The sequence below is a fragment of the Lampetra planeri genome, chromosome 35 (assembly GCF_965212315.1).
Source record: "Lampetra planeri chromosome 35, kcLamPlan1.2.h2, whole genome shotgun sequence".
Lineage (NCBI taxonomy): Eukaryota > Metazoa > Chordata > Hyperoartia > Petromyzontiformes > Petromyzontidae > Lampetra > Lampetra planeri.
The window spans coordinates 9,893,883-9,920,632 of record NC_136141.1 but is presented as its reverse complement, the minus strand read 5'-3'; the positions used below and the strand labels follow the sequence as shown (position 1 = coordinate 9,920,632).

The window sequence follows — 26,750 nt, the reverse complement described above, 5'->3', positions numbered from 1 at the left end:
ACTGACACAGTGCCCCAGGAACTCACTGCAACAAGTACTGACACAGTGCCCCAGGAACTCACTACAACAAGTACTGACACAGTGCCCCAGGAACTCACTACAGCAAGTACTGACACGGTGCCCCAGGAACTCACTACAACAAGTACTGACACAGTGCCCCAGGAACTCACTACAACAAGTACTGACACAGTGCCCCAGGAACTCACTACAGCAAGTACTGACACAGTGCCCCAGGAACTCACTACAGCAAGTACTGACACAGTGCCCCAGGAACTCACTACAACAAGTACTGACACAGTGCCCCAGGAACTCACTGCAACAAGTACTGACACAGTGCCCCAGGAACTCACTACAACAAGTACTGACACAGTGCCCCAGGAACTCACTACAGCAAGTACTGACACGGTGCCCCAGGAACTCACTACAACAAGTACTGACACAGTGCCCCAGGAACTCACTACAACAAGTACTGACACAGTGCCCCAGGAACTCACTACAGCAAGTACTGACACAGTGCCCCAGGAACTCACTACAGCAAGTACTGACACAGTGCCCCAGGAACTCACTACAGCAAGTACTGACACAGTGCCCCAGGAACTCACTACAACAAGTACTGACACAGTGCCCCAGGAACTCACTACAGCAAGTACTGACACAGTGCCCCAGGTACTCACACAACAAGTACTAACACAGTGCCCCAGGTACTCACTGCAGCAAGTACTGACACAGTGCCCCAGGAACTCACTACAGCAAGTACTGACACAGTGCCCCAGGAACTCACTACAGCAAGTACTGACACAGTGCCCCAGGAACTCACTACAGCAAGTACTGACACAGTGCCCCAGGAACTCACTACAACAAGTACTGACACAGTGCCCCAGGAACTCACTACAACAAGTACTGACACAGTGCCCCAGGAACTCGCTACAACAAGTACTGACACAGTGCCCCAGGAACTCACTACAACAAGTACTGACACAGTGCCCCAGGAACTCACTACAGCAAGTACTGACACAGTGCCCCAGGTACTCACACAACAAGTACTGACACAGTGCCCCAGGTACTCACACAACAAGTACTGACACAGTGCTCCAGGTTCTCACTACAACAAGTATTGACACAGTGCCCCAGGTACTCACACAACAAGTACTGACACAGTGCCCCAGGAACTCGCTACAGCAAGTACTGACACAGTGCCCCAGGAACTCACTACAGCAAGTACTGACACAGTGCCCCAGGAACTCACTACAACAAGTACTGACACAGTGCCCCAGGTACTCACTACAGCAAGTACTGACACAGTGCCCCAGGTACTCACTGCAGCAAGTACTGACACAGTGCCCCAGGAACTCACTACAACAAGTACTGACACAGTGCCCCAGGAACTCACTACAGCAAGTACTGACACAGTGCCCCAGGTACTCACTGCAGCAAGTACTGACACAGTGCCCCAGGAACTCACTACAACAAGTACTGACACAGTGCTCCAGGAACTCGCTACAGCAAGTACTGACACAGTGCCCCAGGAACTCACTGCAGCAAGTACTGACACAGTGCCCCAGGTACTCACTGCAGCAAGTACTGACACAGTGCCCCAGGTACTCACTGCAGCAAGTACTGACACAGTGCCCCAGGAACTCACTACAACAAGTACTGACACAGTGCCCCAGGAACTCGCTACAACAAGTACTGACACAGTGCCCCAGGAACTCACTACAGCAAGTACTGACACAGTGCCCCAGGAACTCGCTACAACAAGTACTGACACAGTGCCCCAGGAACTCACTGCAGCAAGTACTGACACAGTGCCCCAGGAACTCACGACAACAAGTACTGACACAGTGCCCCAGGAACTCACTACAACAAGTACTGACACAGTGCCCCAGGAACTCACTACAGCAAGTACTGACACAGTGCCCCAGGAACTCACGACAACAAGTACTGACACGGTGCCCCAGGAACTCACGACAACAAGTACTGACACAGTGCCCCAGGAACTCACTACAACAAGTACTGACACAGTGCCCCAGGAACTCACTACAGCAAGTACTGACACGGTGCCCCAGGAACTCACTACAACAAGTACTGACACAGTGCCCCAGGAACTCACTACAACAAGTACTGACACAGTGCCCCAGGAACTCACTACAACAAGTACTGACACAGTGCCCCAGGAACTCACTACAACAAGTACTGACACAGTGCCCCAGGAACTCACTACAGCAAGTACTGACACGGTGCCCCAGGAACTCACGACAACAAGTACTGACACAGTGCCCCAGGAACTCACTACAACAAGTACTGACACAGTGCTCCAGGAACTCAATACAACAAGTACTGACACAGTGCCCCAGGAACTCACTACAGCAAGTACTGACACAGTGCCCCAGGAACTCACTACAGCAAGTACTGACACAGTGCCCCAGGAACTCACTACAACAAGTACTGACACAGTGCCCCAGGAACTCACTGCAGCAAGTACTGACACAGTGCCCCAGGAACTCACTACAGCAAGTACTGACACAGTGCCCCAGGTTCTCACACAGCAAGTACTGACACAGTGCCCCAGGTACTCACTGCAGCAAGTACTGACACAGTGCCCCAGGAACTCACTACAAGTACTGACACAGTGCCCCAGGAACTCACTACAGCAAGTACTGACACAGTGCCCCAGGAACTCGCTACAACAAGTACTGACACAGTGCCCCAGGAACTCACTACAAGTACTGACACAGTGCCCCAGGAACTCGCTACAACAAGTACTGACACAGTGCCCCAGGAACTCACTACAGCAAGTACTGACACAGTGCCCCAGGAACTCACTACAGCAAGTACTGACACAGTGCCCCAGGAACTCACTACAGCAAGTACTGACACAGTGCCCCAGGAACTCACTACAGCAAGTACTGACACAGTGCCCCAGGAACTCACTACAGCAAGTACTGACACAGTGCCCCAGGAACTCACTACAACAAGTACTGACACAGTGCCCCAGGTACTCACTACAGCAAGTACTGACACAGTGCCCCAGGAACTCACTACAACAAGTACTGACACAGTGCCCCAGGAACTCACTACAACAAGTACTGACACAGTGCCCCAGGAACTCACTACAACAAGTACTGACACAGTGCCCCAGGAACTCACTACAGCAAGTACTGACACAGTGCCCCAGGAACTCACTACAACAAGTACTGACACAGTGCCCCAGGAACTCACTACAGCAAGTACTGACACAGTGCCCCAGGAACTCGCTACAGCAAGTACTGACACAGTGCCCCAGGTTCTCACTACAACAAGTACTGACACAGTGCCCCAGGTTCTCACTACAACAAGTACTGACACAGTGCCCCAGGAACTCACTACAACAAGTACTGACACAGTGCCCCAGGAACTCACTACAGCAAGTACTGACACAGTGCCCCAGGAACTCACTACAACAAGTACTGACACAGTGCCCCAGGAACTCACTACAACAAGTACTGACACAGTGCCCCAGGAACTCACTACAAGTACTGACACAGTGCCCCAGGAACTCACTACAACAAGTACTGACACAGTGCCCCAGGAACTCACTACAACAAGTACTGACACAGTGCCCCAGGTTCTCACTACAACAAGTACTGACACAGTGCCCCAGGAACTCACTACAACAAGTACTGACACAGTGCCCCAGGTTCTCACTACAACAAGTACTGACACAGTGCCCCAGGAACTCACTACAGCAAGTACTGACACAGTGCCCCAGGAACTCACTACAACAAGTACTGACACAGTGCCCCAGGTTCTCACTACAACAAGTACTGACACAGTGCCCCAGGAACTCACTACAGCAAGTACTGACACAGTGCCCCAGGAACTCACTACAGCAAGTACTGACACAGTGCCCCAGGTTCTCACTACAACAAGTACTGACACAGTGCCCCAGGAACTCACTACAACAAGTACTGACACAGTGCCCCAGGTTCTCACTACAACAAGTACTGACACAGTGCCCCAGGAACTCACTACAACAAGTACTGACACAGTGCCCCAGGAACTCACTACAACAAGTACTGACACAGTGCCCCAGGTTCTCACTACAACAAGTACTGACACAGTGCCCCAGGAACTCACTACAGCAAGTACTGACACAGTGCCCCAGGAACTCGCTACAGCAAGTACTGACACAGTGCCCCAGGAACTCACTACAGCAAGTACTGACACAGTGCCCCAGGAACTCACTACAACAAGTACTGACACAGTGCCCCAGGAACTCACTACAAGTACTGACACAGTGCCCCAGGAACTCACTACAACAAGTACTGACACAGTGCCCCAGGAACTCACTGCAGCAAGTACTGACACAGTGCCCCAGGAACTCACTGCAAGTACTGACACAGTGCCCCAGGAACTCACTACAACAAGTACTGACACAGTGCCCCAGGAACTCGCTACAGCAAGTACTGACACAGTGCCCCAGGAACTCGCTACAACAAGTACTGACACAGTGCTCCAGGTACTCACTGCAGCAAGTACTGACACAGTGCCCCAGGAACTCACTACAACAAGTACTGACACAGTGCCCCAGGAACTCACTACAGCAAGTACTGACACAGTGCCCCAGGAACTCGCTACAGCAAGTACTGACACAGTGCCCCAGGAACTCACTACAACAAGTACTGACACAGTGCCCCAGGAACTCACTACAGCAAGTACTGACACAGTGCCCCAGGAACTCACTACAGCAAGTACTGACACAGTGCCCCAGGAACTCACTACAACAAGTACTGACACAGTGCCCCAGGAACTCGCTACAGCAAGTACTGACACAGTGCCCCAGGAACTCACTACAGCAAGTACTGACACAGTGCCCCAGGAACTCACTACAACAAGTACTGACACAGTGCCCCAGGAACTCACTACAGCAAGTACTGACACAGTGCCCCAGGAACTCACTACTACAAGTACTGACACAGTGCCCCAGGTACTCACTACAACAAGTACTGACACAGTGCCCCAGGAACTCACTACAGCAAGTACTGACACAGTGCCCCAGGAACTCACTACAGCAAGTACTGACACAGTGCCCCAGGAACTCACTACAACAAGTACTGACACAGTGCCCCAGGAACTCACTACAGCAAGTACTGACACAGTGCCCCAGGAACTCACTACTACAAGTACTGACACAGTGCCCCAGGAACTCACTACAGCAAGTACTGACACAGTGCCCCAGGAACTCACTACAACAAGTACTGACACAGTGCCCCAGGAACTCACTACAGCAAGTACTGACACAGTGCCCCAGGAACTCACTACAACAAGTACTGACACAGTGCCCCAGGAACTCACTACAGCAAGTACTGACACAGTGCCCCAGGAACTCACTACTACAAGTACTGACACAGTGCCCCAGGTACTCACTACAACAAGTACTGACACAGTGCCCCAGGAACTCACTACAGCAAGTACTGACACAGTGCCCCAGGAACTCGCTACAGCAAGTACTGACACAGTGCCCCAGGAACTCACTACAGCAAGTACTGACACAGTGCCCAAGGAACTCACTACAACAAGTACTGACACAGTGCCCCAGGAACTCGCTACAGCAAGTACTGACACAGTGCCCCAGGAACTCACTACAGCAAGTACTGACACAGTGCCCCAGGAACTCGCTACAGCAAGTACTGACACAGTGCCCCAGGAACTCACTACAGCAAGTACTGACACAGTGCCCCAGGAACTCGCTACAGCAAGTACTGACACGGTGCCCCAGGAACTCACTACAACAAGTACTGACACAGTGCCCCAGGAACTCGCTACAACAAGTACTGACACAGTGCCCCAGGAACTCACACAACAAGTACTGACACAGTGCCCCAGGTACTCACACAACAAGTACTGACACAGTGCCCCAGGTACTCACACAACAAGTACTGACACAGTGCCCCAGGAACTCGCTACAACAAGTACTGACACAGTGCCCCAGGAACTCACTACAGCAAGTACTGACACAGTGCCCCAGGAACTCACTACAACAAGTACTGACACAGTGCCCCAGGAACTCGCTACAGCAAGTACTGACACAGTGCCCCAGGAACTCACTACAGCAAGTACTGACACAGTGCCCCAGGAACTCGCTACAACAAGTACTGACACAGTGCCCCAGGTACTCACACAACAAGTACTGACACAGTGCCCCAGGAACTCACTACAGCAAGTACTGACACAGTGCCCCAGGTACTCACACAACAAGTACTGACACAGTGCCCCAGGTACTCACACAACAAGTACTGACACAGTGCCCCAGGTACTCACTGCAGCAAGTACTGACACAGTGCCCCAGGTACTCACTGCAGCAAGTACTGACACAGTGCTCCAGGTACTCACTGCAGCAAGTACTGACACAGTGCCCCAGGTACTCACTGCAGCAAGTACTGACACAGTGCCCCAGGTTCTCGCTACAACAAGTACTGACACAGTGCCCCAGGAACTCACTACAGCAAGTACTGACACAGTGCCCCAGGAACTCGCTACAACAAGTACTGACACAGTGCCCCAGGAACTCACTACAACAAGTACTGACACAGTGCCCCAGGTTCTCGCTACAACAAGTACTGACACAGTGCCCCAGGAACTCACTACAGCAAGTACTGACACAGTGCCCCAGGAACTCGCTACAACAAGTACTGACACAGTGCCCCAGGAACTCACTACAACAAGTACTGACACAGTGCCCCAGGAACTCACTACAACAAGTACTGACACAGTGCCCCAGGAACTCACTACAGCAAGTACTGACACAGTGCCCCAGGAACTCGCTACAGCAAGTACTGACACAGTGCCCCAGGAACTCACTACAACAAGTACTGACACAGTGCCCCAGGAACTCACTACAGCAAGTACTGACACAGTGCCCCAGGAACTCGCTACAGCAAGTACTGACACAGTGCCCCAGGAACTCACTACAGCAAGTACTGACACAGTGCCCCAGGAACTCGCTACAACAAGTACTGACACAGTGCCCCAGGAACTCACTACAGCAAGTACTGACACAGTGCCCCAGGTTCTCGCTACAACAAGTACTGACACAGTGCCCCAGGAACTCACTACAACAAGTACTGACACAGTGCCCCAGGAACTCACTACAGCAAGTACTGACACAGTGCCCCAGGTTCTCGCTACAACAAGTACTGACACAGTGCCCCAGGAACTCACTACAACAAGTACTGACACAGTGCCCCAGGAACTCGCTACAACAAGTACTGACACAGTGCCCCAGGAACTCACTACAGCAAGTACTGACACAGTGCCCCAGGAACTCACTACAGCAAGTACTGACACAGTGCCCCAGGAACTCGCTACAACAAGTATTGACACAGTGCCCCAGGTACTCACACAACAAGTATTGACACAGTGCCCCAGGAACTCGCTACAACAAGTATTGACACAGTGCCCCAGGTACTCACACAACAAGTATTGACACAGTGCCCCAGGAACTCACTACAACAAGTATTGACACAGTGCCCCAGGAACTCGCTACAACAAGTATTGACACAGTGCCCCAGGTACTCACACAACAAGTATTGACACAGTGCCCCAGGAACTCACTACAACAAGTATTGACACAGTGCCCCAGGAACTCGCTACAACAAGTACTGACACAGTGCCCCAGGAACTCACACAACAAGTACTGACAGTGCCCCAGGAACTCGCTACAACAAGTACTGACACAGTGCCCCAGGAACTCACTACAACAAGTACTGACACAGTGCCCCAGGAACTCACTACAACAAGTACTGACACAGTGCCCCAGGAACTCACTACAACAAGTACTGACACAGTGCCCCAGGAACTCACTACAACAAGTACTGACACAGTGCCCCAGGTACTCACTGCAGCAAGTACTGACACAGTGCCCCAGGAACTCACTACAACAAGTACTGACACAGTGCCCCAGGAACTCGCTACAACAAGTACTGACACAGTGCCCCAGGAACTCACTACAGCAAGTACTGACACAGTGCCCCAGGAACTCACTACAACAAGTACTGACACAGTGCCCCAGGTACTCACTGCAGCAAGTACTGACACAGTGCTCCAGGAACTCGCTACAACAAGTACTGACACAGTGCCCCAGGAACTCACTACAACAAGTACTGACACAGTGCCCCAGGTACTCACACAACAAGTACTGACACAGTGCCCCAGGTACTCACACAACAAGTACTGACACAGTGCCCCAGGAACTCGCTACAGCAAGTACTGACACAGTGCCCCAGGAACTCACTACAACAAGTACTGACACAGTGCTCCAGGTTCTCGCTACAACAAGTACTGACACAGTGCCCCAGGAACTCACTACAACAAGTACTGATACAGTGCTCCAGGTTCTCGCTACAACAAGTACTGACACAGTGCCCCAGGTACTCACTGCAGCAAGTACTGACACAGTGCTCCAGGAACTCGCTACAGCAAGTACTGACACAGTGCCCCAGGAACTCACTACAACAAGTACTGACACAGTGCCCCAGGTACTCACACAACAAGTACTGACACAGTGCCCCAGGTACTCACACAACAAGTACTGACACAGTGCCCCAGGAACTCACTACAACAAGTACTGACACAGTGCCCCAGGAACTCACTACAACAAGTACTGATACAGTGCCCCAGGTACTCACACAACAAGTACTGACACAGTGCCCCAGGTACTCACTGCAGCAAGTACTGACACAGTGCCCCAGGTTCTCACTACAGCAAGTACTGACACAGTGCCCCAGGTTCTCACTACAGCAAGTACTGACACAGTGCTCCAGGTTCTCACTACAACAAGTACTGACACAGTGCCCCAGGAACTCACTACAACAAGTACTGACACAGTGCCCCAGGAACTCACTACAACAAGTACTGACACAGTGCCCCAGGAACTCACTACAACAAGTACTGACACAGTGCCCCAGGAACTCACTACAAGTACTGACACAGTGCCCCAGGAACTCACTACAAGTACTGACACAGTGCCCCAGGAACTCACTACAACAAGTACTGACACAGTGCCCCAGGAACTCACTACAACAAGTACTGACACAGTGCCCCAGGTTCTCACTACAACAAGTACTGACACAGTGCCCCAGGAACTCACTACAACAAGTACTGACACAGTGCCCCAGGAACTCACTACAACAAGTACTGACACAGTGCCCCAGGTTCTCACTACAACAAGTACTGACACAGTGCCCCAGGAACTCACTACAGCAAGTACTGACACAGTGCCCCAGGAACTCGCTACAGCAAGTACTGACACAGTGCCCCAGGAACTCACTACAGCAAGTACTGACACAGTGCCCCAGGAACTCACTACAACAAGTACTGACACAGTGCCCCAGGAACTCACTACAAGTACTGACACAGTGCCCCAGGAACTCACTACAACAAGTACTGACACAGTGCCCCAGGAACTCACTGCAGCAAGTACTGACACAGTGCCCCAGGAACTCACTGCAAGTACTGACACAGTGCCCCAGGAACTCACTACAACAAGTACTGACACAGTGCCCCAGGAACTCACTACAACAAGTACTGACACAGTGCCCCAGGAACTCGCTACAGCAAGTACTGACACAGTGCCCCAGGAACTCGCTACAACAAGTACTGACACAGTGCTCCAGGTACTCACTGCAGCAAGTACTGACACAGTGCCCCAGGAACTCACTACAACAAGTACTGACACAGTGCCCCAGGAACTCACTACAGCAAGTACTGACACAGTGCCCCAGGAACTCGCTACAGCAAGTACTGACACAGTGCCCCAGGAACTCACTACAGCAAGTACTGACACAGTGCCCAAGGAACTCACTACAACAAGTACTGACACAGTGCCCCAGGAACTCGCTACAGCAAGTACTGACACAGTGCCCCAGGAACTCACTACAGCAAGTACTGACACAGTGCCCCAGGAACTCGCTACAGCAAGTACTGACACAGTGCCCCAGGAACTCACTGCAGCAAGTACTGACACAGTGCCCCAGGAACTCACTACAACAAGTACTGACACAGTGCCCCAGGAACTCGCTACAACAAGTACTGACACAGTGCCCCAGGAACTCACACAACAAGTACTGACACAGTGCCCCAGGTACTCACACAACAAGTACTGACACAGTGCCCCAGGTACTCACACAACAAGTACTGACACAGTGCCCCAGGAACTCGCTACAACAAGTACTGACACAGTGCCCCAGGAACTCACTACAGCAAGTACTGACACAGTGCCCCAGGAACTCGCTACAGCAAGTACTGACACAGTGCCCCAGGAACTCGCTACAACAAGTACTGACACAGTGCCCCAGGTACTCACTACAGCAAGTACTGACACAGTGCCCCAGGAACTCACTACAACAAGTACTGACACAGTGCCCCAGGAACTCGCTACAGCAAGTACTGACACAGTGCCCCAGGAACTCACTACAGCAAGTACTGACACAGTGCCCCAGGAACTCGCTACAACAAGTACTGACACAGTGCCCCAGGTACTCACACAACAAGTACTGACACAGTGCCCCAGGAACTCACTACAGCAAGTACTGACACAGTGCCCCAGGTACTCACACAACAAGTACTGACACAGTGCCCCAGGTACTCACACAACAAGTACTGACACAGTGCCCCAGGTACTCACTGCAGCAAGTACTGACACAGTGCCCCAGGTACTCACTGCAGCAAGTACTGACACAGTGCCCCAGGTACTCACTGCAGCAAGTACTGACACAGTGCTCCAGGTACTCACTGCAGCAAGTACTGACACAGTGCCCCAGGTACTCACTGCAGCAAGTACTGACACAGTGCCCCAGGAACTCACTACAGCAAGTACTGACACAGTGCCCCAGGAACTCACTACAACAAGTACTGACACAGTGCCCCAGGAACTCACTACAGCAAGTACTGACACAGTGCCCCAGGAACTCGCTACAGCAAGTACTGACACAGTGCCCCAGGAACTCACTACAGCAAGTACTGACACAGTGCCCCAGGAACTCGCTACAACAAGTACTGACACAGTGCCCCAGGAACTCACTACAACAAGTACTGACACAGTGCCCCAGGAACTCACTACAGCAAGTACTGACACAGTGCCCCAGGAACTCGCTACAGCAAGTACTGACACAGTGCCCCAGGAACTCACTACAACAAGTACTGACACAGTGCCCCAGGAACTCACTACAGCAAGTACTGACACAGTGCCCCAGGAACTCGCTACAGCAAGTACTGACACAGTGCCCCAGGAACTCACTACAGCAAGTACTGACACAGTGCCCCAGGAACTCGCTACAACAAGTACTGACACAGTGCCCCAGGAACTCACTACAGCAAGTACTGACACAGTGCCCCAGGTTCTCGCTACAACAAGTACTGACACAGTGCCCCAGGAACTCACTACAACAAGTACTGACACAGTGCCCCAGGTACTCACTGCAGCAAGTACTGACACAGTGCTCCAGGAACTCGCTACAACAAGTACTGACACAGTGCCCCAGGTACTCACACAACAAGTACTGACACAGTGCCCCAGGTACTCACACAACAAGTACTGACACAGTGCCCCAGGAACTCGCTACAGCAAGTACTGACACAGTGCCCCAGGAACTCACTACAACAAGTACTGACACAGTGCTCCAGGTTCTCGCTACAACAAGTACTGACACAGTGCCCCAGGAACTCACTACAACAAGTACTGATACAGTGCTCCAGGTTCTCGCTACAACAAGTACTGACACAGTGCCCCAGGTACTCACTGCAGCAAGTACTGACACAGTGCTCCAGGAACTCGCTACAGCAAGTACTGACACAGTGCCCCAGGAACTCACTACAACAAGTACTGACACAGTGCCCCAGGTACTCACACAACAAGTACTGACACAGTGCCCCAGGTACTCACACAACAAGTACTGACACAGTGCCCCAGGAACTCGCTACAGCAAGTACTGACACAGTGCCCCAGGAACTCACTACAACAAGTACTGACACAGTGCCCCAGGAACTCACTACAACAAGTACTGATACAGTGCCCCAGGTACTCACACAACAAGTACTGACACAGTGCCCCAGGTACTCACTGCAGCAAGTACTGACACAGTGCCCCAGGTTCTCACTACAGCAAGTACTGACACAGTGCCCCAGGTTCTCACTACAGCAAGTACTGACACAGTGCTCCAGGTTCTCACTACAACAAGTACTGACACAGTGCCCCAGGAACTCACTACAACAAGTACTGACACAGTGCCCCAGGAACTCACTACAACAAGTACTGACACAGTGCCCCAGGAACTCACTACAACAAGTACTGACACAGTGCCCCAGGAACTCACTACAAGTACTGACACAGTGCCCCAGGAACTCACTACAAGTACTGACACAGTGCCCCAGGAACTCACTACAACAAGTACTGACACAGTGCTCCAGGAACTCACTACAACAAGTACTGACACAGTGCCCCAGGAACTCACTACAACAAGTACTGACACAGTGCCCCAGGAACTCACTACAAGTACTGACACAGTGCCCCAGGAACTCACTACAACAAGTACTGACACAGTGCCCCAGGAACTCACTACAACAAGTACTGACACAGTGCCCCAGGAACTCACTACAACAAGTACTGACACAGTGCCCCAGGAACTCACTACAACAAGTACTGACACAGTGCCCCAGGAACTCACTACAACAAGTACTGACACAGTGCCCCAGGAACTCACTACAACAAGTACTGACACAGTGCCCCAGGAACTCACTACAAGTACTGACACAGTGCCCCAGGAACTCACTACAAGTACTGACACAGTGCCCCAGGAACTCACTACAACAAGTACTGACACAGTGCCCCAGGAACTCACTACAACAAGTACTGACACAGTGCCCCAGGAACTCACTACAACAAGTACTGACACAGTGCCCCAGGAACTCGCTACAGCAAGTACTGACACAGTGCCCCAGGAACTCACTACAACAAGTACTGACACAGTGCCCCAGGAACTCACTACAACAAGTACTGACACAGTGCCCCAGGAACTCACTACAACAAGTACTGACACAGTGCCCCAGGAACTCACTACAACAAGTACTGACACAGTGCCCCAGGAACTCACTACAACAAGTACTGACACAGTGCCCCAGGTACTCACTACAACAAGTACTGACACAGTGCCCCAGGAACTCACTACAACAAGTACTGACACAGTGCCCCAGGAACTCACTACAGCAAGTACTGACACAGTGCCCCAGGAACTCACTACAACAAGTACTGACACAGTGCCCCAGGAACTCACTACAACAAGTACTGACACAGTGCCCCAGGAACTCACTACAACAAGTACTGACACAGTGCCCCAGGAACTCACTACAGCAAGTACTGACACAGTGCCCCAGGAACTCACTACAACAAGTACTGACACAGTGCCCCAGGAACTCACTACAACAAGTACTGACACAGTGCCCCAGGAACTCACTACAGCAAGTACTGACACGGTGCCCCAGGAACTCACTACAACAAGTACTGACACAGTGCCCCAGGTTCTCACTACAGCAAGTACTGACACAGTGCCCCAGGTTCTCACTACAACAAGTACTGACACAGTGCCCCAGGAACTCACTACAACAAGTACTGACACAGTGCCCCAGGTTCTCACTACAACAAGTACTGACACAGTGCCCCAGGAACTCACTACAACAAGTACTGACACAGTGCCCCAGGAACTCACTACAACAAGTACTGACACAGTGCTCCAGGAACTCACTACAACAAGTACTGACACAGTGCCCCAGGAACTCACTACAGCAAGTACTGACACAGTGCCCCAGGAACTCACTGCAACAAGTACTGACACAGTGCCCCAGGAACTCACTACAACAAGTACTGACACAGTGCTCCAGGAACTCACTACAACAAGTACTGACACAGTGCCCCAGGAACTCACTACAAGTACTGACACAGTGCCCCAGGAACTCACTACAGCAAGTACTGACACAGTGCCCCAGGAACTCACTACAACAAGTACTGACACAGTGCCCCAGGAACTCACTACAGCAAGTACTGACACAGTGCCCCAGGAACTCACTACAGCAAGTACTGACACAGTGCCCCAGGAACTCACTACAACAAGTACTGACACAGTGCCCCAGGTACTCACTACAACAAGTACTGACACAGTGCCCCAGGTACTCACACAACAAGTACTGACACAGTGCCCCAGGAACTCACTACAACAAGTACTGACACAGTGCTCCAGGTAGCCACTACAACAAGTACTGACGCAGTGCCCCAGGTACTCACACAACAAGTACTGACACAGTGCCCCAGGTACTCACACAACAAGTACTGACACAGTGCCCCAGGAACTCACTACAACAAGTACTGACACAGTGCCCCAGGAACTCACTACAGCAAGTACTGACACAGTGCCCCAGGAACTCACTACAACAAGTACTGACACAGTGCCCCAGGAACTCACTACAACAAGTACTGACACAGTGCCCCAGGTACTCACACAACAAGTACTGACACAGTGCCCCAGGAACTCACTACAACAAGTACTGACACAGTGCCCCAGGAACTCACTACAGCAAGTACTGACACAGTGCCCCAGGAACTCACTACAACAAGTACTGACACAGTGCCCCAGGAACTCACTACAACAAGTACTGACACAGTGCCCCAGGAACTCACTACAGCAAGTACTGACACAGTGCCCCAGGAACTCACTACAACAAGTACTGACACAGTGCCCCAGGTTCTCACTACAACAAGTACTGACACAGTGCTCCAGGTAGCCACTACAACAAGAACTTCGATCGGTGGCCTCTCCTGACGGCTGCGGCTGCGCTAAAAACGACGCGGATTGCCGCACCGTGGAGCCGTGAGAGAAGGCGACGAGGCTTGTGGAGGCTTCGTGCAGCAGTGGGTTCATCGTAGTCGACGACTTGTACCCTGCAACATTTCCACTGACCCCGTGACCCGACATGACCGTTGGGGGCATCACTTTGGATGCCACTGACGTTTACCTCCCTTCAGCCCGTGCAGCCCTTGGCAATGGGCAACATAGAACATTTCATTCTGTCAGTGCGGTCCGTTCTATTGTTATGCTGTCAAGGCAGCTCGTAGTTGTGGTCCTGCTCGTCGTCTTTTGCCATCGGTATGCCCCGTGAGATGGTTTTTGGCTGGGCCCGGTGATCTGGGTGCTTGGGGCCATTTTTTGTTTTTCGTGGTGGACAACTGGCCATGATGCTGACCCATCCCTCTCATTACCCTTCACATTTACAGAGCAAGCGAGGGCACCCACGTCTCGCCACCCTGGAGACCACAGTGCCGAGATGTTAACTACCTCGCCTGGTGTACAGGTCGTGGGTCGATCCTGACCCTGATGCCTGTATATTTGGAGTTTGCAGTGTCTATCTCCCCGTGGTCGCGTGGATATTTCTCCAGATCCTCTGGTTTTCTAGGTAACGTGGACCCTTTATCGTCGTCAGAGTGAAGACATAATTTCCGTGAAATTACCACAGTGCATTCCACCCATTATAAATGGAGATTCGTGTTCACAGCAAGTACGGTATTGTAACGTAAAAAAAAACATCATACAATGTGCATTATCATTCTATTTTCGTTCGCTTTAATTGTTGTGTCCGTCTTCTTTCGACGCCATTACCTGTGCGTTGGTGAAGTGCCGCGGGAGACACTACGGAATTGAAGTGCTCAATAAATAAATATATGCAAACTCTTTATTAATTCCGAGTCCTCCGTTGTTCTCCGTTATTGCTTGGTGCCACTTATTTTGGGCGCTGTATTCAGTTGTCATAATTATGTAAGGGCACGTTGTTGCTTGGGTTCACCACATCGGGCGTAACAAATGTAAGTTCATTGAATGATCGTATGCGTGTGTGTGTGCGCGTTTAACTTCTTTTGCACCGGAAGTAGCCTAATCGAAGGACAACAAACTCAACACAAAAGCAGTTCTAAAGAAATGAGATATCAATCTAAATTCAAAAGTGCACAAGCTCCAGTGGCTTCCTAATATCGGAAGGAAAGAGCGTTCCAGACGGCCGCAGAATCGACGGTTTAGCCAAAAGCCGCTGCTGCTGTGAGGATGACCGGGGGAGTTCGCGTGATGGTGGTTTACGCTCCTTTCACGAGATCAACGTGCTTGACTGGATGAATCTCTCGCGGTCAATCAAACGTTGAGCACCGAGAGTCGGACTGACGGGAGGAAAGGCTGAAATGCTGAAAGGATTGTGTGGCGGGAAAGGGAATCCTCAAATCCAGCGATTCGCGTTTAAAGGATCGTCAGATACACTATATTGTACTCGTTAATATATTTTAAAAATTGCATTTAAACGCACCTGGCGCCAAATGCGACCCTAAGAACATTTCTATGACATTTAAATAAAACCCACCTAATTTGGCAAATTCTACTACTTTCATTTACCCCCCCCCCACCAGAGAAAAAGCCATCAACCGCGATGAGAAGAATTACACACAAGATTCCCACAAGCAACATTCCCGAAACTCCCGGCGGATGCTGACTTTTAGCGATTTTTTTTCCGACAACAACTATTGCGATCAAACGGAAATGGAAACGAGCCGAGTCGAAGGTGGGGTCGCTTCCGTGGCTCCCTCATCGCTTGAACGCCTTTGACTTCAGGATGCGTATGCTGTTCCTCATGGTGGAGCTTCTCTGTAAGACGACAACAGCAGCAGCGATGACACAAGCAACAGCAGCGATGTCAAACGAGGAACGGCGCTCGCTAAGTTGTACGTGCCGCCACGCGCTCGCTCTTTGTTTGAATTGCGCGCGGTTATGGAATCCGACGATTCCCATTTCCCGCAGATGCCCACAGGTTCGGCACTCTCCGAGTGACCCTCCGTGAATGCAGTGCTCTCTCTCTCACCTTTCTTGAAATCAAGATGCACGGCACCCATCGTCGCTCCCATTTCATTTGTGAATCATTCCGAACCCCGACTTGGTTCATCTCATCCATAAGGTTTTTTTGGGTTAGATTGAGTAAATATGAATATGTTGTTAAACCCACCACCACCCGACATCGCCCATTAGTAAGGTTTGTCACGTAAACAAAACATGCCAATTAGAGAGTGAACCCACAACATTTACATTTCGAGTACGAAGTTTCATCAATGTCCATTGAGTTATGAATGTGACTCTCGTTCTACTTTTTTTCCCTTCCTTCCAGTTTCGATTTCAAAACCCAGGTAAGAGTTTGGTAATTTGGCTGCACAGGTAAAGCCCTCGTCCTCACGCAGCCTGTCGTGTGTGCAATAAAGCAATCGTTAACCCAGTCCCTTGCATTCATTCAACTTCAAGGCGAAGTGGTGCTTCGGGGTCTTAACAGCAGCAGCAGCAGCAGCCCCCGGCTTCCACTGTGCTGTCGGTTCCGTTTTGTTGGACAAGGTTCTTATTTTGGGGTTCCCGGACGCCGCCTGACCGCAAATGAATTCGGCGCGAGCGCCCCGAGGTGACGAAGCCAAACGGGTAACCGTGAAACCGAGAGTGAAACCGAGACGCCGATCGAATGCACGACGGCGAACGCCTACCTGCGTGATCCGCCGCACGGAGCTGCGGGCCGGGCTCTCGAGCCGGCCCAGCGCCTGCAGGAAGTCGCGCGACTCCTCCTCGGCCACGCGCTTGTCCAGCACGGCCAGGATGTCGCTGTCTGCCGGGGAGGGGGAGGGGGGGAGACGGGGTGGAGAGGCTCGGTACACGGAGCAGGCACCGCACTAGAGGCCCCTGTGGTGGTGGATTCAAAGAGAAGGGGCAATGGGGGTAACCGCCCCCCCCCCCCACCCCCACTCAACCTCAGAGACCCTGAATATTGGCGTTTCAGAGATGTATTTACTGGAGAACGTACAGATATTACTCGCCACGGTCGGTAGCACAGTGCGCTAACTGCAGCGCCACCGCTCCATCCCAACTTTGAATACGTTTTTGAAAAAATGTAATACTTTACAGCTGCCAAATTTCGACTTCAAATTTTCGTGACTGCAGGAATTCATATTCTTGGTTCTTTCGGTAACATCACGTAGATAGAAAAGAAAATAATAATAAAATAAAATAAAAATTTAAAATAATAAAAGCAAAAAACTCACGACGTTTCGATCGCAACACAAGCGATCTTCATCAGGCGGAGAGAAAACACGAGATCGGAAACCGCCCCCATGACCCCGGGCGAACTCACCGTAGTTATGCGGCCACAGCAGGAGGCTGCGCTGTCCCTGGGGCCTCCCGTCGGCGCACACTCCCGGCACCGTGCTCATCAGCAGCACGGCCTCGCCCAGCACGTCGGTGAGCAGCGTGCTCTTGTTCTTGACGCGCAGCAGCAGGCACGAGCTGCCGTTCCTCGCCTGCTCCTCGTCCACCTCGCTGCAAGCGCAAAAACGCACGCGCACGCGCGCGTTAACCGTCGCTGCCATCGGGCGCCATCTACTCCCTGCTGGATGAAAGCGCTCCCTGAGTTGTCGCCGCCCACGTCCTGCCTGCCGGGGAGGACGTGGGCAGCGAGGACGACGCCGACCTCCCGTCCAGCGCCGCACGTGGGAACAGAGGTGAGGCTATTTTTTTCTGAGGGGGGGGGGGGGGGTTGTGCGACTTAGTGGACTAGTCAAAGCGATAATTGGTGGAGTGATTCATTCATTAAACTGTAATTAAAATTAAAGTATTTTTATTTTACCAGGTAAGGCCCACTGCGCTAGATAGCTCTTCTTCCGAAGCGACCTGGCCACAAGCGATAACCCAATGAAGTGGCTTATCTTCGTGGAAATGAAGAGCAGTCAAATACTATAAAACACATGTTGATTTTTAATGTGGAGGTAAAACCGGAGGACCTGGAGGAAAATACACACGACCACGGGGAGAGAGACACGCAAACTACAAATAAACAGCAGGCGTCACGGTCGGGATCGAACCCGCGACCCTCCTGTATACCAGGTGAGGTAGTTGACATCTCGCCACTGTGGGCGCCCATTAGCTGGACAGCTGAGCTTTAAACCGGATCCCAAACGTGGCCACCAAACCTGGACGTAGCCGAGGTTCCTTACGCCCCGGGGAACAGCGTGCCGAGCGGTCGGTCCGAAGCTCGGCACTGCCCGGGGGTCCCCACGGCTGCACGGACTGGGCTCTCCATACGTAGAGGGCGCTCAGGTTTAGGCGCCGGATGTAAATGCCCATTCCCTCGCATGCCGGTACTCACAATCTGATCGTCTCGTCGATGATGAGCGAGGTGTCCTGCTTGAAGGACGAGGTCTTCATTTTCGAAGTACTCAGAAAAACGTGCGGCGGGCACATCCTCACCTGGATGTAGATCATCTCCGGGGCACCTGCGAGACGGACAGGACGGTATGGGAGGAGAGCGGAGGCAGCGTCAGGGCGCGTCCCCGCGGCGCAAAGCCAACGAGCCGTCTCTGTTCACTCCACCCCGGGGTGGCAGCCAAATCACAAACCAGAGCTGGGCTCGGTGGCGCTTTCAGGGATAGGGGGGCAGGAGCCATGGGGGTGCCGGGGGGGGGGGGCGGCAGGTTTGTGAGGCCAGCAGTCAGCATTACGTGGGCCGGTCCCACCTCACTGTGTTGCCCTCCACACACTCTGCTCTCTCACAAAACAAAACTACAGCCTTCTATTGAAGCCCCCCCCACTCCCAGTCAAACCTCAGTGGGAGGTCACTCCTCCTCCTCTGCTGGGGACGACTTTCCTCCAGCCGTCTTGTTCTCGTCTCAGGATCTTCCTCCTCTTCACCTCGGCCTATGCCTCCTCCCCTCTCTGCCTCATTTCCCAAACAATCCCATGTCCCGCTGTTCTGTACCGCATCTTGAGATGTGGTTGCATTTAGACGCTCTATATAAATCCACATTGTGGTATGTGTGTGTCTGTGTGCGCGTCTGCAATTTGGCACAGTCGGGAGCACAGGCGGCGCCATCTGCCATCGATCTCAGGTCGATTCAACCCATGCCACCCGGGTCTGTCCCACGTGACCTCCTGCCAGCGAGCGTTCTGACGCTTCGCGCGAGAGCCTCGGAGTGCACCTAGCCCGGCGCAAGCGCCGCGGCGACGCCACCGTCAGTGACCGGCGAACGGCGCAGGAGCGCCGTTGGCGCCGTGGGGGCGAGCGCGAGCGGTCCTCACTGGCTTTCTCGGGCGGCAAGAGGTTCTTCACGTTGAGGATGTTGACCACGAGGCTCCGCCGACTGTAGGAGCACTGCACCGTGATGGTTGCTTGCTGGCTCGCCACTTCTGGCGCCTGTAGCAAAAAAACAAAACAACAATCTTGATTCTGATGGTCATCGCCATCCGCGCATTTAGACGCTCTGGATTTAAATGATTAGGCACGTGTCGTGATGGATACTGCAAGATCCGACCGTGTCCATCCAGTGCTTGCTGACCTGCATTACATTGTAATGTTGTACTAATAACACGCAGTGTTTGCCACGAATGAACCACAATACCTTGCTGATCTCATAAACCATCACACGAACTCCGGTCATCGTCACGGCGGCGGCTTTTGGCTCGCCGTCGAACAAAGACGGTCACTGCATCGCGCACTTTCAGATGCGCTTCTGGGGCCAACTGAAACGCTCTTCGTTCCGATATTAAGAAGCCACTGGAGCTATTCACTCTTGAATCTAAATTGAAAACTCATTTCTTTAGAACTGATTTTTGTGTTCAGTTTGTTGTCCTGCCCCTGCACCTCCGATTAGCACGGTTGGCTACGCACGGTGCGAAAGAAGTTCAACGTATATACTTTGTCACACGTCGGTTTTGCTTTTGCAGGACGGTCAGGTGACTTCGGGGGTTTATAATCTAGCGATGATTTAAAGCGCCGAGTCAGCACTGCCGCGGTCAGAGTATAGAATGGGCGCAGACGACGGTAAAAAAACAACGTTTCGGTTGCGAGCTTACGGTGTCAGCCTGATCGCCGATGACTTCGAAAACACTCGATTTGTAAAATGTGCTCCTCCGTGTAATTTAGTTCGAGCTTGGCCGAAACGTGAACGTGTGGTCGGTACGTCGGAAAATCATCCCAGAGACTGCACCGTGCAGTGATGGGTAGGATAGGCTGCTGCTGCAGCGACCCACTTCATATTTACTGCGATTTGTCAAAGGTTAATAGGGGCTTCGTGAGAAATGCTACCGATTATCTGCATTTTCCTGCCATTACTTTAACAAATGTCCCTCGGTTAATGTTTTTTAATCCGTTCCATGAAAACATCGAAATAACTGTTAATCGAAGGATTGCTCCGTTCCAAGACGATTGGAAGTTGACCTTTTTGACCCTTAAAATATGGTTTATAACATTTAAACACTCAATATTCATAAGTAAACATCATAAGAACATACTAAAGGATTCATATGAATAGAAAACGAATAATGTAAACAAAGCCAGTCGAGGTATAAACGCTTATAAATGGGGCGTCGCTGATTGGCTGAGGGCAAGGCTCGGCCCCACTTACGAGTGCTCGGATTGGCCGAACTTGTCGCCCGCGTGCATAACGTAAACGTACCGTTAGTCAACAATTTAACGTCAGTCGAAACCGTGGGGGGGTCCTATGGGAGGTGAAACGTTAACCAAAAAGCGATGTCACTGTTAACCGAGGGACTACTGTATATGGGTTGAACTTCTTTTGCACCGTGATAATCGGCGGTTATTTTCATGGATAAATTTTGCCTGCCCACAGAACAGCCCCTCTCATTGCAGCAGAGTGTCGAGTGTGCATGCATGTGTGTATTCAGTATACGTGCGTGTGTGTATTCAGTATACGTGCGTGTGTGTATTCAGTATACGTGCGTGTGTGTATTCAGTATACGTGTGTGTGTGTATACATAAGCATCGTGTGGGAACGGTAGTGTAGCGATGAACGCACTGCACTGCAAACCCAGCGACCCGAGTTTGACTCTCGCTCACGGCCAACACCAGTGATGGTTATCTAAACCGGTTCTGGGTCTCCCTTAGGTTAACTCAGCCTCAAATGGGTACCTACTGTGATGTGTAAACATCACCACTGGGGAGAAAAAGGCGGCTTGACGTGGTGTTGGCCTCCCACCCCTTCGTGTGCCGTGCCGGCCTTAATAGGTGCACGCTAACAGCACTTGCCCATACAGTCTGTTAAGCCTATTCGGGGATCTTTGACTTTTGTATGATTAAGCAAGCAATGTTTCCTACGTATATCGGTTTTATTTTTTTGTGGAGAGAGCTATAGGAACGAGAGAAGCCTGTTTACGACATTCTCCACAACGCCGCAAGTGATAATTATTGAGCGATGGGTGGACAATACTGTGCACGTCAATCCGTATACGAGAACATTTAACCGTTTCGGCATCAGCATGGAATATATGCACGCGATTATTGGGTACGCGTGTGTGTGTGTTGTTGGCATATAAATAAGAATCGTGTGGGAGCGGTAGGGTAGCGGTAGTGTAACAGTTAGCGCGCTGCGCTATAAACCCGGCGACGCAGGTTCGATTTCTACCCACGGCCAACACCGGTGACGATTATCTAAACCTGTCCCGGGCCTCCCCTAGGTCGACTCAGCTTCAATTGAGTACCTTGTGCAATGTGTAAATATTGCCACTAGGGAAACAAAGGCGGCTGGGTGCTGTGCTGGCCACCCACCCCCTCGTGTGCTGCGCCGGCCTTCATAGGTGCTCGCTAACAGCACTTGCTCCAAAAGCATGTTAAGGCTACACGGGGGGGGGGGGTCATTGTATTTGTTTTGTTGGCATAGTCGGGGGCACAGGTGGTGCATCGGCGAGTCATCTCAGTCAGCCAACACATGGCACCTGGGTCTGTCGCTTGTCTTGCCAGCAGGCGTTCGACACTTCACGTGGCCTTAACGTGCACATCGCCTGGCACAGGCGCCGTTGTGACGTCACCGCCACTTAGTGGCGAATGGCGGTTGTCGTTTTCCGCGGATCATGTAGTTTGTGCACAGACACGGACGTTACGCGTCCATATGTAGCCACGAGGAACCACATGCAAAGCAAATCCTCACCTTGTTTCCCATCTCTTGGAGATAGAGACAGATCAGCTGTTTGGTGTCGCACCGAAGCACATTCAGTTTTCTCTCCAAATCCTAGACACGCAAAAAACGTCGCAAAGTCTCTAGATCTCTGACGTCCAGCAAAGCAGATGATAAAATATTTAAAGCAAGAGTTGTATTCGCGATACTTGGTTTGTCTGTCACTCAAGAGCTGCTGCTAGGTAAATATTCGTATGCCCGTTTAAAATTTGGTATTTAGAAAATATCAAATACAATTTTCATCAGGCCCTCAAGGTGTGAAGGGCAGTCTCCAACTCTATTATCCACTCTGCATCTCTGTCCTCTTCGTTTATGTTGCTATACAGAAGGGTCATTGCCCGAACCGTCGACTATTATATATTTTTTTTCTTTTAAGGCCACACTGCATAATAGTGAGACAAAAAAAAATCTGAAAACGGAAATTGAGCGAACGGTCAAAACATCATTAAAAGGATGGGCCCTGTTGCAGATGTTCGTGGTTCGAATCTGCGGGTGCAATTATAATGATTACTACCGGTGTAATGACCACATCGATACCATTCGCCGTCAGCTTCGCAGTAGACATTAAAGATCCCCTGACGGCATCCCCAGAATGGAGGCCATTTGCGTGCTGGCGTCAAGTTCCACATTTTTTGCCAAATTCGAAATTTCCACCGCGAATCGCTCAATTGGGATGATAACAGAGCAGGAAATCACCGCTCTCTACTCGTGGACTGATGTCTCCATTTGCTGCAGGCCACGCGCTGAAGTCACCTTGCGCCACACAAGGACTGCCGCCACTATGGGGGGGGGGGGGCCCATTTAAATGTGTTGAGATGGGATGTAAAGCCCTCTGAGAAGCCGCGGCGAATAGGAGGGGCACGATATCTGTTGCTGCCCAAGTCTGTGTGATGCAGCATCATCAACATCATCAACATCTGCAGGTGGGGGGCAGCCGCGTGAGATGGCGATGAGTTACTCTGCATTCCTTGCTGTGAACCGAGTCCGCTGGCAGCCCGTGACCGTCCGCAATCACCATCTGCTTCAAAGCCTGCGGAAAACACGGACAGATTGTAAAGCAGTCGTCGGGCTTGACCGGTGATCCGGCAACTCGCGAACTCACTCCAGCCACTCACTCACCGGCGGCCGGTCGCCTCCTCATCTCTCCTATTGCTAGTACCGTAATTACTGCTGCCGTGACCTTTGCTCATTGATACCTCCACCCACGTCGAGGGCTCGGTCTCGCAGACTCGCGGTTTCATCTCAACCACCCCACCACTGCAGGTCACAACAACAAACTCGCTCACTCACCCAATGCCAACACCCGCCAAGTGACGTGCGGTGAGGTCAATGGCTGGGGAGGCACTGGCTCGTGTCAGAGCCAGATTCACACACTGAGGGGGGCGTGGCTTCATGGAGGGGGGCGTGGCCTCGCTGAGGGGTTGCGCAATCAGAGAAGAGGCTGAGCTCATCGCTGCCTCACCTCTCGTCTCTTCCTGTATTTGCAGCGGAGCTCCACAAATTTGGCGATTTTGACTATAAAAATTATTGGAATCGTGCAGAAAGGTCATCAATAACACAGATACGTGGAAAAATCTTAATATTTATTTAATTATTTTCTTTTTTACTTTTCGTCACAGCTATTTTCATTGGAGTATGACAGGTGAGGCTCTGCCTCTCCTGCCTCCCCTGACCGCACGTCCCTGAACACCCGCCAAGTGACGGTTACGTCACCACGGCGCCTGTGCCAGACCAGGTCCACTTTGAGGCCACGTGAAGTGCTGAAGGTTCGCTGACGGAAGGTCACGGGACCAAGATGACCGGCAGATGCATCAGCTGACCCCCTACTGTGCCACCTATCCCCCACACGGCCTCACTCACCACACACTGCAGGTCACATATCTGCTCTTTCTGCTGCTTCCCACACACTGCTCCACTTTGGATTTCCCTCCCATCATCTTTTTCCCCACAAGATCCTTGTTGAATGAAAATAAATCTGAAACTCGATTACCACTGCGATAGAGCTATTTGTTGCTGGTGGCGTGACTTTGGCAATGTGCTCAGCAGCTGTGTAAAACGAATTTATTTTTCACGATCAATGGATAAACATCAATTTTGTGACCCAGCCCACAGTTTTAGACTCGGTTTCAGTTCACAGTGTGAGACCCAGTATCATCAGCACTCCTGTATATAGGACCTTGATGACACGGTCCTATATAATATATACAACGAACTTTCCCCTGCTTTCTCATAGTGACTTAAATCACAATTTAACTTCACTCTAATAATAGGGTGTTTCCCATTTTTTCTGGCAAACAAAACTGAAACATTTTTACAAGGAATCATGTCTGCATTAACCACAATACTTGTGGTCAAAATGCGAACAAAAAACACACTCTGATAATATATCCATTGTCCTTGACACTGATTGGTCCACACCAGAGACGGCTTTCTTTTGAACTTCGTCTCAATTGGTGCTCGACCAGAGGACGCCAAAAGGCGTACGGCTCAAACACAATGCACTATCAAAGTAATGAGGGCTCGGGGTAAGCATCTACAATCAGTTTCAAGGACAATACATTTATTATCAGTGTGTTTTTTGTTTGCATTTTGACCACAAATATTGTGGTTAATGCACACATGATTCCTTGTAAAAAGGTTTCAGTTTTGTTGCCAGAAAAAAGGGAAAAACCCCTATTATTATACTTTGGTACTGGCAAAGGAGGTCTAATGATGACTTCACTCTGTTCACATAACGAGGCCATGAGACGAGCTCAGTTGGTAGAGCAGCGAGGCTCCCCAAGCAAACGGACAACATCCTGGCGAGGATCGGCTCAGCTCATCATATTTTCAGTGCGACAACAAATTTGCAACACCTGGGTGAAGCCGCCCCAACTTCACGGGGGAGTCCACGGTGATGTGTCCCCTACTGAGGCTGTGGTCCCAGCCGTAGAAATGTGGAATTTCCATCGTGGGGCTCAGGACAAACAAGGGGAAGCACGGAGGCACTGGATTGTGTACAACTGTGGGGTGGCTCAAGGTGCCAGCGTGTCAGTGACCTGCCACCAAAGAGGTCCCAAGTGATGCAAGTTAATGGTCTCCGCCCATCTACCGACAGCTACACAAAACACAATGCTTTAAGAATAATAAAAAAAGGGTTTTCACTTTATTTTGAACACTCCATCATGAAGCCCTGAATAAGGCGGTGATGCTCACGAGGCCCAATCTCTGACGACGAGCGGTGAACAAGTGCCAGTCGTCTGGCGAGACTGGATAAATCCATCAAGGAGACATCACGCGCGCGCGCGGTGTCAATGCCTTCTGGGGTGTTTCCAGATTGACGGTCGTCTCTACGCTGCACCGCAATACGACCGCAATTGCTGTGCAACCCAACTGCAGACTGGGCAGCAATTATAAAAGTACATTATTTTGTCAAATGTCTTTTGCTATACATGTTCATTTAACGTCAGAGTAACACTTTCCCATTCCTGATGACGTGCGGGTACGTCATCAGTAGCAGGCCACGCGGGAGGGCGTTTGGCACAGTTTCGCGCCGGCTCTTTTTGACGTGGCACAAGAGTTTTTTTTACGTATTTTTAACCAAACACAGGTTTATTCATGTTAAACCGGCGTGGTCGTTAATGTTCGCATTACATCCAACTTTACAACGGGTGCTGCATGACATTTTACCTTTGCAAGTGAAGTGTCTGAACAGAAA

At 51.3% G+C, this 26,750-nt stretch overlaps 1 protein-coding gene across 2 annotated transcripts in view; it reads right to left on the bottom strand.

The window, feature by feature from the left end:
- Window positions 1-15,739: 15,739 nt before the first annotated feature.
- The window catches only part of LOC144730380 (BAI1-associated protein 3-like), a 57,210-nt gene continuing 46,199 nt past the window's right edge, over window positions 15,740-26,750 (bottom strand). The window contains exons 27-33 of one of the 2 annotated variants that reach the window (XM_078611168.1): window positions 24,012-24,083; window positions 23,027-23,107; window positions 20,163-20,277; window positions 19,234-19,360; window positions 18,223-18,407; window positions 17,582-17,700; window positions 15,740-16,706 (exon numbers count right to left, since the gene is read on the bottom strand). In XM_078611168.1, coding sequence (XP_078467294.1) covers window positions 16,647-16,706; window positions 17,582-17,700; window positions 18,223-18,407; window positions 19,234-19,360; window positions 20,163-20,277; window positions 23,027-23,107; window positions 24,012-24,083 — 759 coding nt within the window. In that variant the 3' untranslated portion in view covers window positions 15,740-16,646. The remainder of the gene's footprint in view (window positions 16,707-17,581; window positions 17,701-18,222; window positions 18,408-19,233; window positions 19,361-20,162; window positions 20,278-23,026; window positions 23,108-24,011; window positions 24,084-26,750) is intronic. The other variant, XM_078611169.1, reaches the window with a different exon arrangement.